Source organism: Lissotriton vulgaris, chromosome 1_1 (genome assembly GCF_964263255.1).
Source record: "Lissotriton vulgaris chromosome 1_1, aLisVul1.2, whole genome shotgun sequence".
Taxonomy (NCBI): domain Eukaryota; kingdom Metazoa; phylum Chordata; class Amphibia; order Caudata; family Salamandridae; genus Lissotriton; species Lissotriton vulgaris.
Genome location: NC_141685.1, coordinates 1,414,857,749 through 1,414,875,030, shown reverse-complemented (window position 1 = coordinate 1,414,875,030; position 17,282 = coordinate 1,414,857,749). Strand labels below are relative to the sequence as shown.

General features: G+C 38.8%; 1 protein-coding gene across 1 annotated transcript in view; it reads left to right on the top strand.

Moving 5' to 3' along the window:
- LOC147750621 (uncharacterized) overlaps window positions 1–12,624 on the top strand; it is a 920,203-nt gene extending 907,579 nt beyond the window's left edge. The window contains exons 42-46 of the mRNA XM_086929808.1: window positions 946–983; window positions 5,060–5,170; window positions 7,288–7,327; window positions 7,818–7,926; window positions 12,185–12,624. Of these exons, the coding sequence (XP_086785934.1) occupies window positions 946–983; window positions 5,060–5,170; window positions 7,288–7,327; window positions 7,818–7,926; window positions 12,185–12,368 (482 nt within the window). The 3' untranslated portion in view covers window positions 12,369–12,624. The remainder of the gene's footprint in view (window positions 1–945; window positions 984–5,059; window positions 5,171–7,287; window positions 7,328–7,817; window positions 7,927–12,184) is intronic.
- Window positions 12,625–17,282: the final 4,658 nt, after the last annotated feature.

Genomic DNA, 17,282 nt, shown 5'->3' with positions numbered 1-17,282 from the left:
CACAACACCATCACAAATGCAATGCTGTCCAAAATGAATGGAAATTCCATCAGTGCAGTGGCTATTCAATCAAGTAAAGATTTTCTTTGCTCTGACATTACCACAAACAGCACAAGGAGTTACATCGCAAAAGAAAGGCTTGCTGATACTTGATGAGATTACAAATCAAACTGAGGGAATTTCCATTCATTTCGGACAGGGCCTGTTTTCATTGCACTTGTGATGGTGTGTGCTGAGGATCCTACTACTGCTGCTCTGTGTGGCTCCTCATAGGCCTCAGAGATTCACCCATGTGCACCCTGAAAGACCTATTTTATCAGATATACTGTGTTGCCTGAGACAGTAACGTATGTCTGCTAATTAAAATAAAGTGTGCATGTGCAAGGAGATAATAGTTGAACTACACCCATTACATGCACAATCCAGACATTCATCTACAGTGGTGTCTCTTTAAAAAACAATCTGTAGCTGGATGGCTGCTCAATCCCATCTTACTCCTGTCATCAGGAGCCTGGAGGCAAGGCTTGAGAGGGCTGCATTTCGCTCTGACAGTGTTCATGAAAACAAAGTAAGTTGTGTTTACATCAAAACTGCTCAGTTAAATCATTAGAAGTAGTGGGCAAAGGCAAGGGGCAGTATGTGGTATCTCACAGGAGGCAGGGTTGCGCACTGAACCCCCTGATAAGGAACTATTACTTAGCAACTTCCAGCAGTTTTGTCGAAAAATCATCTTAAAGTAGATCCAGGCCTTTTATTTCTGACCTCATTCTACCGCCCCTGAATCTCGTGAACCGTAAAGCCTGCAAAAAGTCATGGGGTAATACACATGTGCATTGTGATGTCATTTATGCTAACTAACATAGCTCTGAAAGGTCTTTATAGGTAGCTGGAAGTACAGTATGGTAACTGCTTGAGATTAACTTGCAATAATCTGTTCTTTTCTAGAACCAGTGACATGTCGATATAATGATACAGAACATCCGGTAGAGTATATTCAATTTAAATTATCAAATGTTCAAATGTTGAAAGTAATTAAGCAGTTGAATAATGTACTGCCTCTTCATGATTCTTCTCCTTCGCAGTAATTAGAGTGCAAGCCGTGCCTCGTCCAACAGAAATGATTTTCTTATTTCAGCCTGAAAACTATAATGATTTTACAAATATTCCTTTTGCCTTTCAGTGGCTCCTCCTCCATCTAGTTGCTATAATTATAGAACACCCCCCCCACCCCCCAGGTTTCTTTCTCACTACAGTGACTTGTAAGCTTTCCAAGCAACGATAAGTCTTTCTTTTGTTACAGAAGGGTGCCACTGTGCTTAAACCAGCACAGGTGATGTCTCTCAGTTCAGCTAGTGTGTTTCTCAGTTGCAGTGCATGACTAGACCTTACTGCCTCCCCCTGCACTGTCTGGGACATCTCAGCCCTAATATCTATAGTTATGGGCACTTATTTCTCATAAGTTAATGATTGGGAGGTAGCCGTGCTGCTGATTGGTGCCTTTACTCACTCTTATGACACGAGGTGTTTGGGGTGCTTTATGAGCACAGCTCTCCTACAGAACAGGGGGCTGCATATGTGTCTAGAAGGTATTTTTTTATGTTTAGAATGCTTTACTGAGATTATATGGAAACACAAATACAGAATATACATATAGTTTTCAAACAATTCAATTTAAGCACAGTGAGTAAAGAAAGAAAGAAATATGAACACTTTATCGGTTTCAAAAACTAGAACCCGAATTGAAAAATATAACCAGTTTTACAAAACCATATGCATTTTAAGAATTTTAATAAGCGGAAAAAGAGAGGAAGAGGAGGAAGAAAAGAAAGACGGAAGGAAAAAAGAAAAAGAGGAAAAGCATATAATAAGCAGTGTTGCAATAAGAACAATATTGACCTATTAAACAACTTGCCTGGATAAGAATGTCCTAAGTTTGTGACCATAATAAATCTTTTTTAATCATTAAAGAATAGAGGTAGCATGTGCATGATCCAGTCTATAAGAGATTGCAGCAGCCTGTAAAAGTGATTTTAGTGGTATCTTTCCAATTTGTGGTAATAATCTGTAGGGCAATAACTATTATCAAATCAATAAACTTTTCCACTCTCCCCTGAGAGGGAAGAACGCCCTAAAAAAATGTGCAAAATACAAAAGAAAGAATTGTGGACAAAATTTCGTTCAGCTTCTCCCAAATGAGCATCCAAACTGTTTAATCAAACAACAAAGAAAAAAACATATGTAATAAGTCACTTTGATTTTAAGAACAGGACCAACATTTTGCATCATCAATCAGCTTGAACTTTTGAAAGTCCTCAGGGAATAGGAAAAGCTATTGCAAAAAATAATATAACGTTTGTGTTGTACTTGCTGAGCGAGAGGATGTATGAATCTTAGCCCAGGTCTGGAAAGAGAAATCCTGACGAAGATCCCTTTCCCACAAGAGCTTTACCTTGGATTTTATTCTCAAATCCGTGGGATGAGACTGTAAATACCAGATGCTTTAACATGAGAGGAGAGATCTAAAGTGAGAGAGGGAGGCAGACTGAGTGGGACCAAGCAGGAGTCCTGAGGGAAGAGAAGAAGAAAAGAAGAAACGTCCTAAGATGTAGATAATGAGTGGCATGATAAGAGTAGATGTCATATTTTTTTTCTCAGCAAAGTACATAAGAGAGCCATCAGTAAGTATATGACCAATAGTTATAATACCTTTGTTAATCCATTCTTTCCATGAGAGAACTCTGTTATTTAGTTTTAGGAACTTATTGCACTAAATAGAGGCAATTAAAGGTTTAGCAACAGCTACAGAATAGGCAAATCATATAGAGAAAATGGACCTGGGAGATTGAGAGATGAGAAATAATGTACATTGGGCCTGATTATATTGACCCCAAGCAGTTAATGTTGTGTGTGGGTTGGCTGAAAGGGAAGTCCAAAATTGTGTCAGTGTAAAGGCAGAGAGATAAAGTCTATGGTTAGGAAAATTGACCCCTCGAGAATCTTTGGATTGATGAAGACGGTTTTCGTGAGATTCTAGGCTTGAGCTTGTTCCACAGAAATCTGACCAAGGAACGGTTGATAATTTTAAAGAAGGAGAGTGAGAGGGTGACAGGTAGCATGGACAAGTAAAAATTAACTATCATTAGCAACATCATTTTAATTGTTGCTAATCTACCCCACCAAGACAGAAATAATGGGGACCAACTATCCATTAATGCTGTGATTTTTGTGATGATTTCAATAAGGTTAATTTTAATGGTTTCTTTAATGTTATTTGCATATAGAATACTTAAACACTTAAAACTTTTGAAGTCTATGTAAACTCTGTATCTTTAAACATATCTGGGAGGAAATATATATTTAGGGGCAAGAGCTCTGATTTATCAATATTAAGTTTATATACTGAAACTAAAGAGTATTAATTAAATAGTGAGAAAAATACCCGTACAGACGCGTTAGGGTTAGATGCATATAATAAGATATTATCTGCATATGCTGTAAATTTATTTTCGATGTTCTTAAATTGAACACCAGTAAACTGTGGAGAACTGCAAATTTTTTTCCAAGAAGGGTTCTAAGACTAACATAAATAAAAGTGGAGATAAAGGGCAACCTTGTCTAGTTCCCCTGTGGAGGGAAAAATTATTGGATTGATAACTCTTGACCCAGATAGAGGTGGAGGGTGCAGAATATAACAGCTGAATGTACAGAACAATATGAGGACTGAAGCCGTGCCATTTCAATGCCCCAAAAATGAACTCCCAGTTTGCTCTATCGAATGCCTTTTCAGTATCCAGAGTTATGGCAGCCACGGGTGAGTTCAATTTGGAGGCCAAATGAATTATAATGAGGAAAATTCTAGAATTGTCTGCAATAGAACGTCCCTTCTAGAAACCGGTCCCAGGATGCTTGTTTCCGGTCCAGGGAAGACATGGCTTGGCAGTTCGGGCTGGACTGTTCCCATGAGGCACAGGGTCAGACTGATTTGCATATGGCCATGTCTGAACTGGGGTGGCTTGATGAGCAAAATAACAATGGATTAAACCCAGATCTGTGACAGGGGTGAATGTTTTGCCATAGTGCAACATTCCGTCCATCATCTTGTGTGTTTTGCTACAAAAGCAGTCTAGACATAATGCAAATCTGGTAACAATGTGCCCCTAGTGATAATAATGCGATGCCTTGATTTCATAAAATCCAAGTTCTCATCAACTTCACAAAAGATTGGGGGCAACTGCCTCCGTCCTGCAGAATCTTGTGTGTCTGTTTTGTCCCTTGTGATACTGAGTTCTTATATTGAGGCTTTCAAGAAATGTTCTATGCTAATACATTGTGTGACATTTTTACTATACGATCAACCCCAAAGTAAAACAATACTTTATTATGTGCTTCAGAACTGCACTCCATAAGCATTCCCAAGACCTACACCTCTCAATCCAGCAACCACTTCAGCATAGCCTCACATTGTATGGATGACTCCTTTCACCTTACTCTCAGCACTGCTATATAGGGTGTGCAGAAACATTGGTCAGTATCCAACCAGCAAAGTACCTTTTGGGCCCCTACATTTTGCCTTATCTTTTGATTGTTGTGTTGACTGGATCTGTTTTAAAGTGGGGGTTCAGACTTGTTACCACTATCAGTGCACCCTGCTAGAGAGCCTTTTGCTAAACAGCGGAAAAAGTTTACAGCTTGATATATTTACCAGCTCAGTTATATGGGAGAAGAAAAACACAAACAGAGTATACTATTGGTAAATACACGTCTAAATGAATCACATGGGCACATTTTAAAAATGCAGTACATATTTATCATCACTTACACAATATTTCAGATATACCTTGGTAATGTGACAATGGTCAAGCTTTCAGAAAATGCACAGAGAACCGACAGTTAGGAATGCCATTACCATCACAAAATCATGCACTTTATACATACCAACATTGTTACCGAACATTTTGGAAAAACAATGTGACTGGGTGACATGAAGTTTCTGTTTCAAAATGCCTTTGAATAACCCAAAATTAGGTGCACCTTCTCACAGTTGTTTGTCTGTTTCTAGGTCGGCGCAGTCATCCAAGATCCTTTCAAACCATGTCTTACCTTAGTTTGCACAACATCTGGTCTCCAGCCAACCGTGAAGAAATGTCCCAATGAGAATACGTGCCCTGAGGTATGCATTGCCGAAAGATGTACATTCTGATAAGTTTTATATATGTTGAAGTTGGTGTATTTTCAAGAGTCTATTTGAGTTCTCTTTCAGGTTTTATTTTTAGTTGGAATTTAGTGATGATTTCATACAGCAATTATTTGCCTGGGCACTAACTTGGGCACTATAATTCTGAAATTGTTCAAAATGTTGTAACACAAGCCAGCTACAAGCAGCGCCCTAGAACAACTCACCTAGGCTGTTTCACCTTTCTGGCATTTGTGGGTGTCTACAAATTGTACTCGAGCATGTCAGTAGCCCCAAAAAAAGGAAGTGATATGTTGCAACACGATTAATACAATGCCTAGGGGTTGTATCATCAGTCCAAACTATGTTGAAATTGGTACAGGGATAGTCAATAGAGTGCATCTAAAGTAAGGTAGCCTCAGTCCCTCCCACTCCAGATTTTCAATGAGTTGTTCTAGTTACCTTCAAAAGTGGGAACATTAAAAAAAACATTCACATTCCTTCCAAGGACGGGCAGCGGGGCAGTGGCTCAGTGGCTGTTTGATCCGGATCTCATGTGAATTTATGCTCATGTTTGTCAAAGACCTTCATCTGCTTACTTTCAGAATGGTTATGTGTAGCCTTTTGCAATAAATTTTTTTAACTTGGGCAATAATTTGTTCAATCAAGGAGCCAAGGATATCCGAGAAACAGGTGAGTTCAATGCTCTAGCCCCAGGTTTAATGTACTGAACCGAGCTCAGGCTTATTTCATCATACTTCTAGATTGGTCCAGAATAGTATGCAGAAGAGGGCATTCTCATGAGCCACTGCCCTAGTTGCTCCTCGGGTACTAGATTGAGCTCTTGATGTAATTTTTATTTGGCAGTTATAAACACTCCAATTCACGAAATCGAGGGTGAGCAACTAGAAATATTAATTTCTTATGCACAAAAACGATTTTAGGTGTAAGTAAAGTTTTATTGACTTCCAAAATGCCTTTCTTCATGGTTACCAATTCATAAGTTGGAAGGTGTTTTTTATATCCCAATGGTTTGCACCTAGAATTCTGGTCGCAGACCACTGAAAAGTTGCAGACTCCCCAGTAGGGGTTGTACCTATTCTCAAAATGTGAGGGGTTCTCTTTATGTTTTGGGGTAAAAGTTTCAGGGGATTAATCAGTGCTCCAATGGACCTTTGCCTACTCCCCCGAAACATTGTTTCAAAAACTTGTTTAAAAAAGTGCAACAGCCCCATTTCCTTTGAGGAAATAGAGCTTATTTTACAAAAAAGCTTTACTTTATGCTAAATTATTTCAAAACATGGTGGTCTGCTGACCCTTGCAGACCACAAGCCTTTTGATTCTGACCACTCAGAATTAGTAAGAATTTGTGATCTACTTGTGAATATTAATTAGTTAGGTCTCATTGTGACTCACTCTGAAATCTTCTTTTGTGAAACATCCTATTAGATCAGATTAGAACTTAAGTTTCTGTTTACAAGAAGGACTGCACACAAATTGCGCCAACTCTTTGTGACCTGAACAATTATACATCTATCCCAAAGTTACCTATCTGTACAAATGTACAATCAGTCTCCTACATAACCAATATTTTTTCACCCCTCGAACTTGAAACAAACATAGTTTCATAGTAAACTAACAATCGCTCTACACAGGCCTCTAGATACAATAGACACTTTTTTAATGGAGGTGGGAGAGAACAAGTGGAGAGAGGTTACACTGGTAGGTCACTGAGAAATGAGTGACTTTCATCAAGAAGATGCAGTATAGCAGCTCCTTCAGCTTTTAACTAAGACCAAATACAGGAAGCAAAACAAAGCATAGCTTCTTTATTCCTCAGCTGATTTCCATCAATTCTCCATCCTCCTTTCTTCTCCAGTAGAGAATGTGGCATTCATTCGTCATGAGAGGTGTCTTCCTGATACATGGACAACATTGCTAACTTCCTATATTATTACATTGTCCTGCTTCTTAGAGAAAGCAGTTTTACGAATCAAGCTGGCTGCCTGGGGATATCAAAAAAAAAAATATAGAAAATTAATATTATCTCATGAGAATTATTAGCTCAGATAAATGCAAATTACTTGCTAACAATATTTTTATCTTTCACTCAGGCATATAGACAATACGGCGCAGATAAATGTTGCTATACCTGTAAGTGATTTTTATTTCTATGTAGTATTTATACACAGATATCAGGTCAACTGTATCTGGATTATTTAACAAAAGCTGGTGGCATGGGCCTGTAAATCAGCATTCAATAAAATCCCATGTACAGAATCAATATGCAAATCCTGTATGTCAGACAAAGATTTATGAGTTTTGATAATGTGTATATTAATAAGTGTGTAGTTTTGTCACTAGATAGATACACATCAATTCTTCAAACTATTATTTTTCAAATATAATGTAAGGGATATAAATTGTAATTCATGCAAGAGGCATGGGCTGCTTCTTTAATACAAAAATTATCCAATTATACGGTTTATATTGAAAAGTGTTTTGAATTTATTTCTTCTGTGTTAATAGACATTTTTTAATTGTCGATGGTCATTTTTTGTGTATGTGCAGATATCCTATTATATTCTGGCCAACATTTTAACAAACATAATATTTTAATTTAAATAATTTAATTTTTCATAAGGTCAAGAAGGATGCATACCAGCTATAATCCATGTGCGAGTGTCACTGAGGAACTGCTCTGCAATGCTTGCCATGGCGAAGTGTGTCGGGGACTGCCGATATATGGCATGGTAATATAAACATGTTCATCTCTGTAGCCCTGATTTTCCATAAGTGAGAGATAAAAATGTTTTCCAGTTTCTGATTCCCACTGTGAAGAATGTCATTGAATGTCATGAACATTGTGATGTTACATTGTAAATTTGTTGGCTTCATAAAGTACAACTATTTACTCCAGGTAAATGCACTGTTTCCATTCATAGCTTCAGTAGTTTATGCTTATAATCGATTCCCAACTGTAGATCCCTTTGTGTCAAAATAACATGGTTATCTATTGATTGTAATTTATTTAAGCAAATAGAAGTTTTAGAGACATCATGAACCAACACAGTTAATATTGCACACCCAGGACATAAACATGTGTGTAGTATTGTAAAGTTGCTGAAATTACCAATCCAATAAGTAAAGTGAAGGAGCACTAAAGAAGCAACTTTATGGTACCCTTGAACAGTTTTTTTAATCCTATGCAATTTTACTACAATAACCCAGGATGCCTCACATAATCAACCAGATTTTTTTCAGTGCAGTTTTTTGTCTGATTCAATCTGCCTCTTTCGCCTTGCTCCTTCAAAACAGTTAAATCTGCTAGTGGCAACCAGCACTAAAAAGCTGGTCTATCCCAGCTCCAGGTGCTGGAGTGTAATTAGTCCCACCATTTCCCATAGAACATGCAGACCTCTCCTAGGTAACGTTGCTGCCACCATATTGGCATTGCCTCTAACTGGACCCATAAGGGTGCTATCCAGTTGTACAGGTGCTCTGAATCCCTTTCACATATTTTTGTATTCATTTGGGAGAAGCCCAAAGCCAATGTAATCAGCACAATGTGTTTGGGTAAAAAAAAGCACTAAGTGAATCTCTACTCAACGTCTGTTAGTGTTGGCACAAGTGGCAGACAACCCCAAGAGAAGTCTGGGAAAATTTCAATCAGTACCAAGAATTTCATGGTGAAGAAAAAACATTATACAATTCTAAAACCAATTTAGAAACATAGAGAAAAATTAATTAGTAAAAAGACACCAAGATCATCAAAGTTGGATAAAGGGAACCAACAAATTTAGATTTTTTAAGTTTGAAAGATAAAATCACTTAGAAAAAGTAGAGCAGTATTGAAAAACAATTGTTCACAGTTGATCAGGACCTTGGTGCAATTCCAGTCTAACTGTGATAGAGCAGGTAGTATACACCAAGTGGGTCATCCTGGTCAACAATGTTATCTTCGTACTTAGGGCTTGATTTAGACTTTAGCGGGCAGGTACCCGTTTGCCAAAGTCACTTACAGCTAAGTTTTACCTGGTAGTGATGGACAGTGAAAACTGGCCATTTGTCCACATACTCTAAATAGGGTAAGTAGACAAAATGCCAAACCTCTGACGGCCCTAAATCTGTTGTACCATTGAAGGTATAAATTGGTGGTGGAGACAGATTAGTTTCTGTTGTTGACATACTGAAATTTCACCAGACTCTAAATGAGATGGGCAGACCTTCAATTTGGCAGAGAGGGTACTCTGTCACCATTGTATTTTCAAACCTATAAATCGAGTCATCAGTCTCTGAAGTGGAAGTTAAAACCTTCCAACAGGGCAAGATCCAAGGCTGTGGCGGGTGAGGGTCCCTCAAAGTTGGATATATTGGTGTCATGCTCTAGGTGAAGCTTTTGGTTTTGGCTCTAAAAGCTCCAAGCAGGACAGAGCTGGATTTTGTGAACGCTAAGAGTGCTTTGCCCATCATATAGATTTGCTGCCCTGCCCTGGTCTGAGGTTTTACCTCCAGACTGAGTCACTATTTTGAAAGTCAAAATCCTCCAAAGGGACAAGATTGGAAGCTGAGCTGACAGGTCTCCAAAATGCTGGATACCGTTACTGGGATGTTCTCTGAATTTCTTTTCAATATAGTAAAAAGTGCTAACCGAGATCAAACAGGTATTCTTGCCCAATTAGGTTGTGATCTACCTGGACAAAGCTTAGCACCTTCTCCCACTTTTCATCATGTGAAATGAAACGAAATGAAATGAAAAAGGTACTTGTAAAGTGCATGGCTACCATGAGGCCTCCCAGTGCTAAGAACCTAGGGGCATATTATCAAGGGGGTTTATCTCCGCTTTTGTGGCTTTAAAAGCCAATAAAGCGGAGATAAAATGATCTCCCTATTACCTAGCTGTCGCTAACACCAGTTACCGACAGCTAGTAGGAGATAGCGACCATCTTGGGCCCAACTTTGCATGTCAGTGATATTTATTACTAATGTCCTGCAAAGTGGGCGTGCCAAGATGTTAGCGACTGGAAACAGTCGCTAACAACGATATCTCCTATTACCAACTTTTGGAGATATTCGCGCTAAGCGCGAATATCTCCAAAAGCTAACACCTGCCCTGAGCAGTTCTTAGCCATGTTATCCAATGGGAGGTGGATAACATGGCTAAGAGCATTAGCTCGATAATGCATGAATATCGCTGACTTTTCAGCGATATTCATGCATTGCGGACGATTTTTATCGCATTTGCGATAAACCTTGGTAATCCCAAGGTTTATTTGCGGTAAAAGTCGACGCAGCTTAGCAGTAAATTTTTGTCTCTAACCAAGCAATAGCGATAATTATCGCTATTGCTTGGTAATATGCCCCCTAGTTTGCTAGGACCCACTTTAACTGGATGGATATGAAAATGTTTTCAGCTGCTTACGAAAAGCCAAATAGTCTTATTTCAACTGAATACAGTCAGGAAGAGTGTTCCACCTTCTGGAGGCAACATAAGAGAATCGGTGGCCTTCACTTCTGGTCTTGCGAATTCTCGGGATAGTAGCCAGGCGTTTGTTTCCAGAGCGCAGAGCTCTGTTGTGATGATATGGGACAATGATTGCTGGCAAAGTTCTTTCTGTTCAGGACTGCAACCCCTCAATCCTCAACACAGCTTTCTTGGGACCACCCCCTGACCTCCTGGCTCAGGTTCAAATGAATTATCCCTTAGATCAACATTTTTTTAAAGTGCATTTTGATACAAGGTTTACAGGCCACAGCATGGCTCCAAGGTCTGCAAACCCTGCCTACATGGTCTGTAAACCCCAGTCAAGGGGTATTAGAACTTGTTTGTACCTCATGTGGGGTTTGTAAACCCAATAGTAAGCTCTAACACACCACAGGATAGCTCCACGAGTCTGCAAGAGTTCACAAGACATTCGTCAGGGACAACACCCTCTTAAAAATACTAATAAAAGAAATTTGTAAAAGCAATAAAAGGGTGATCACCTTCTTCTTTTGCTGGGGTGTAGGCAGCCCGTGGTGGGTTGGCTGCAGCATGTGTCTGGATTCTAGGGTCTGCAGCTAAACTATGCTTCTGCTTCTGCTGTGGATGGCCGAAATCCAAGCACAGTTCGGGTTAGCTGGCTGTAAACCTGGCCCTGCAGCCAACCCCAACCAAAGATCATGTGAAGTTAATGTTGTCCATCTTCTGTGGCTTAAGTACAGGGCTTGGCTTTAGGTCAGACCCAGAGCCGAACTGTTGGATGTGGTATATGATTACAAATCGCCATAAATTCAAGAAGTTAAGTTGTGGTCTACCTTTGAATATAACCCCATAACATATATTTTTTTCAAACACACTGCAATTCCCAATGTCTAATGTATACTTATTGTTACCAATTGAAACTGAAAAATCACTGAAAGTTCACGTCTGCTCCACAATCCAACCTCGCACAACAGCCATCAAACCCATGCCTCACACACCAAAATCAATGCTTCTGACCTCACAAAAGTAAGCCGATTAGGAAATCTTTTGAAGGGACACCATCAATACATAATCAGATATACTCAAAAAATAAATAACACTATATTCATTGTTCTCTCAATGAAAGAGTTAATGCTAGTGTAATTAGTAATTAGATTTGTAACATTGCTTATATATTATGTAACAACATCTGCCATATTGGTGGTGAGGTCATGAGCACGGCATGATATGTTAGGTTTCTGATGAAACCAGTTTCACTAGAACTGTTTCTTTCTATCTTTAAATGTGAACTCAGCAATGCTTGACTTTCAAAATATCTTTATAATTCTTGGAAGCTCATGAAGCTCAGTGTATGGTTTTGTTTCCAAACCGTTGTTGTGTACATCATAAGGTTAGCTTGGCCAAAGGGTAAATATTGTGAATTTGTTTTCTAAGTATGTATTATCTGTCAAACTCCTCTTCCTCTCACTCCACAAAACTAGAACCTGTGTATATAATCTTTTGTTGACACTGTTTCATGTTTAATTTAATTTTGTTTTGCACTGTAGGTATGATCACAGTGCTCGTGTAATCAGAAATGGAGGCTTATGCTGCGCCGAAGAGGGCTTCAACTTGGTTTCGGGGACTCTCAACGAGTGTCCACTTGGCACGCCTCCTGTGACCTATGATTACCGTAACACTACTTCTTGTACATGGAAAACGTGTGCCAAACCACCACCGTCCAGGGTCTAGAAGAATATAGCATTCACAAACTTTTCAAAGAAGTGCAATTTATATAGCCATTTTTTTCAAAGCAATGTTAAAAAATAATGCTAACTTTATATTACAATATGTAGGCACTCATATGAACTTCTGATTGTTAACAGTCACAGGCTTGTTAATCACCTGGGCACACTCAAATTTCATTGTGGTGGTATCCATATGACCATATCCATTTGGAAAGTGTTAACAATCAATGCCAAAAAATAAAAATGTTCCCTAATTTACAGTCTGTCTTTAAGCTGAGCTTATTTTTAAGTTGATTGAGTCAGTTCTTTGGTAATGTATTCTACACACCTGCTATACACACAGGTTTGAAAAAGCCCACAGTCCTGAACATAGATTATATGTGCTAATACTTATGCTACATATGTTGTTGGTTGTCAGGAAGCCACATTTGAAAGCCTAGTTGCAACTGTTTTTATCGAGATATGGAGGCCCAGATCATCAAAGGTTTAGCATCTTGTTTGCGTTACTTTGGTATGTAACTATAAAGTGAGGCTAAACCTTTCTTAGAATTCACAAACCAACACAAATTGATATTTGTGTAGGTTTGTGTGGCAAAGCATTGAAAAGCAGAGCAAAACACTAGTTTGCATTACTTTGCGTCAAGGGGACATTAAATGGGGGTACATTGGCCTACCCATGTTACCACCCATGCTTATTGATGCTAAACCCTTTTCTCAAACATCAGTAGAAAGAGGTTTGTGCCAAAAATTAATGTCTCTAAAAAACAGGAGTTAAACAGAAATGTTTTAATTTCTCCGTGCTTTTCTTAGTTTGCATGTGTGCTGCACTGTACAGCACACTACAAAGTAGGAAAATAATTTCCACTTGCCTAGGCATAGTATTTTGTACAGGAAGGTTATTCTTCATGTACAAAACCTATGCTAGACTCACACACACTCCCTAGTGCTATGGCACTATGGTCTGTGTTTGGCACTCGTCATCTGAAATCAGCGGCGGCACTGGGGAGAGGGAAGAGAGAGCTATTTTTATGTAAATATGGTGCTCTCCCGCTCCCTCCCTGTCACACACCCCAGCACAGCATATTTGGGTGCTGCACAGCATTTCCTGACACCCAGAATCTGGATCGTAACTTGTAGTATTCAGGCGGTATGCGTCAAACATGGTGTGGAGGGATAAAGTAGTTTTACAATGTGTTCGATGGAGGGTGTGCTCGTGAAATCTGTATTTCTATACTGTGTGACCACTGTATTAGAATGGCATGCAATATCTACTATAACATTGTTCTGAAGGCATCGTAACCACAAGCCCGATTTTGATAAAATTGAATTTCTTCCTCCTACGATCTTTAAGCAGTCATATCTCTGTTTTCTGAATCTTAAATCCAAATGATTCTTCCGAAGACTGCCATTTAAATACTGCAAATATATATTTTGTGTAAAGTGTTACTTTTACTTTTAAATTAAAGCTTACTCTACGAAAGTGTGACTCCCACACCTTTCTTTGAGATGAAAGTGATAACGTATTGCCTATTTCCATTTTCTAATTGAGTGTTACTTTTTTGGAAAACTGTACCAGATCCTAACTTTCCAACACAGGAAACATGTTGTCTTACTCCAAATCCTTATATTGAAGAATGCTCTGCCATCTAATACACAGTTGTTCTGATAGGTCATTCCTGCACCATTGCAAGTGTTAGACTCAAGTCAAAAAAGAGCTACCAAATATTCCTTTTGATCAAGTAGAAATCTAGGCTGCCTGGTGCTGTGCCCTAATCATTGCTGATATGATTATGTTAGCCAAACACTATCACCTCGGGTCTAAGACATGCACTATAAAGGCCTATAGTATGCACAGAAGTGTGATTTATGTCCAAAAATTTCTCACTAAGCTATACTTGCAGTGTAACCTAAAGAAAGAAAGGTGGGGGGGATTTATCCCTTAAGGACTAGAACCCTCACTCACCCGAGGGTGACATGCTTCATCATATGGGTTCCTCCTTACCAGTAGGAAAACCTAGTCCTACTGGGAGCTACAACTTCTTCACTGTGAAGAAGGAGCTCAGAGATGTTTTCATAGATGTATAACCATGAGGACAGGATGCTAAAATCGCATATGTAAAGTTTATGGTGTAGTGAGGGTGCAGTGCAAAAGGAGTGATGTGGTGGAAGATATAGTGTATATTAAAACTGCCTAGATTGATGCACAAAATGTACTTTATTCACGTGCTCTCCCTGGCAGGATTAAAAAAGTAGTGCAATAAGTAGTATGGATTTACAACTACTAATGAGAAAGGGTCAACGTGTTTCAGCCATATGATCCGATTCTGTATTGGTGGCTTTCTTCAGGACAAAGAAATGATAGAATATTGCATATTGCTGCTGCTAATGTATTCAGTGTTAAGAAAGAAAAGATACAAAACCAGTATTCCTGTGACGTTGTACCAGGAACAACTTGGAATATCTGAAAATGAGAGAGAGGAAAGAGAACGAACACACAAGTCAATTAGAGTGCTCAGCTACCCACATAATTCTTATCATTAGTATTGTCAATAGCCATAGGTTTCTATATTAGATATTGCTTCACTTACCCTCACTAGTAGGATACTGTGCCTCACCTCAACCTGGCAGGCAGCTCAGGGAAGAAGGCCCCGCTCTGTGGAAAATAAAATTAAAAGTCACACCTAGCACTATTTTTAGGGTGACATTGCTATTTATGCTCCATAGTTACTCAAAAACAACAACACACCGCCATAATAGCCCCACTTCAAGAACAACATCACTTGTAGGCATATGGTTAACTCAGGTCTACCATAGGTTCATGTAAATGTTAATCAAACTTGGTTTTTGTGATTATTTACTGTTCTCAAAAGGTATTATTCTGATAAACAGTTCCAAACAGACCAGACTTATTTTCGAATATTGGTGTAGACAAAACCAGTGGGTTAAAAGAACGATGGAGAGCTATTCTTTTTCTAACGTTTAGTAACTTCCTTATAAAGTGCATTGAGCAACTGAGAATGTACAAGGTAGTTTACATGGATATTGCAAGTGGTATTTCAAAGGTTGTTTAAGGCAACATATAAAATTTTAAACTTAAAACAACAAACTGGCTCCTTTCCTGTCCATCGGTACCTTGTGGCAAGAAGCAAGCTGGCTCGAGAGGGACCGGCCGGACCAGGGAGTGTGTCTTAAATAGTATCTCCTAAATCAAAATGGCCGCCTTCCTAACAAGCCCCACGAGGTGGTTAAGTTAGTGCCTGAAGCTCGCGGTAGTGCACGTGCGTGCCCCATGCTGGGGGTAGTGTCTTAGTCCATAATACTATACGCATGCATGGGAGAATAGTTCCCGTGTATGCGTCCTTGAATTTAGTTACATCCCGAAAGTTGCAACCACACATGCGCAATACTTCGAGAATACCTCAGTTGTTGATACAGAGATATTGCTTTCCTGCTCATGTGCTTTTGCGCTTCCTAAACAGTGCAGTTAGGGAATGATATGAACTTGGTGCCCTGTTGCTTCATGCCATCCATTAAGTGTCATTAATTCAGATAATTACAATATTCTGTGTTTTGCCAAATTAATAGGAATAATTTCTAAGGCATTATGTCACACGATCAAACATTATATTATATAGACCACACGATCTAAGAATATATATATTCCATGTCTTGTTTTTGTGCAAGATGACTTGCTGCATTATGCACCTTAGTGTACAATTAAATCAATAAATATGACATAAGTATGTTCCTGTCAAATTGTAAAGGAAAAATGAAGAAAAAGAATGAAGCGTGAAAAACTGAAATTAAGTAACGAAACAGAACAAAAAAGAAAAATGGAAGGAGAGAAAGAAGGAAGGCAGAAAATATAATGAAATAACAGAAAAAAGAAACGTGAGTTGAAAGGAAGGGCAGTGGAAGGGAATAAGAGAAAGAAAGAATTAACAAATGAAAGGATGCAAAAAGGAAAGATGGAAAGAAGTTGTGAAGGAAGGACAGGGGCATTATAAGAATAAAGGAATAAGAAGAATAGAAAGCTAGAAAAATAGACAGATGGAGTACAGAAGAATGGACAGAACGAAAGAAAGCTGGAAATAAAGAATGAAAGACAAAAAAAAAAGAAAGATGATTGAAAGAAAGAAACATTATAGGAAAAGATAAATGAGTTGGTAGATGTGTAGTTTTGTAAATATTCAGAGAATTTTCTGTAAATTTTCCACAGGGTTATAATTTATATGGCACAAAAGAAGGGTTGGGATCGCTCACTTTGCTCAGACATTTGGCTCTATACATTGTTCAAAGTGGGGGCTTGTGTTTATTTTTCTGGCTACTCCCTTGCTGTCGATAAGAACATAACTACGAACCTTTGGCTGAAAACTAGATTTATTTTACAAAGGATCTGATCTTCTTTTTCTGCATAACTAGACTTCTTCTTGTGTCCTTCCCACATCCCCTGTGGATGGTGAGATAGCTGACTGTGTGTTTCACCAAAGAGAAGCGTATCTTCAAGAGGCAACTTGTTTGGAACGATTCTGCCTTCCAGTTTCTCAAATGAAGGTATATTTTTGCTGCAACTGAACTTGCCAAAGCCATGGATGAGGCTTTCAGAGTCTCAAACATGATGTCAGACATGAACCTAGCCTGGACTTCCATCTTGTTTAACATTAGATAAAAATGCTCACACTCCTGGGTGCAAGAAGCCAGGGATTTAAAATGCTTCACTAGGGATTGGGATGTATATGCTTCTTAAGTCTCAGTCCTTAAAGCAAGACTTATTCCAGAATACAAACTCTTGAGGGCCCCTTCAATCTTCTTGTCTACTGGGTAAGACAACCCAAAATCATCTATTACAAGGGTAGGTTTCTCCACAAGTTTTGGCAGTAAAGAATCAATGATCAAAGACTGTGGAAGTTTGGTCTCC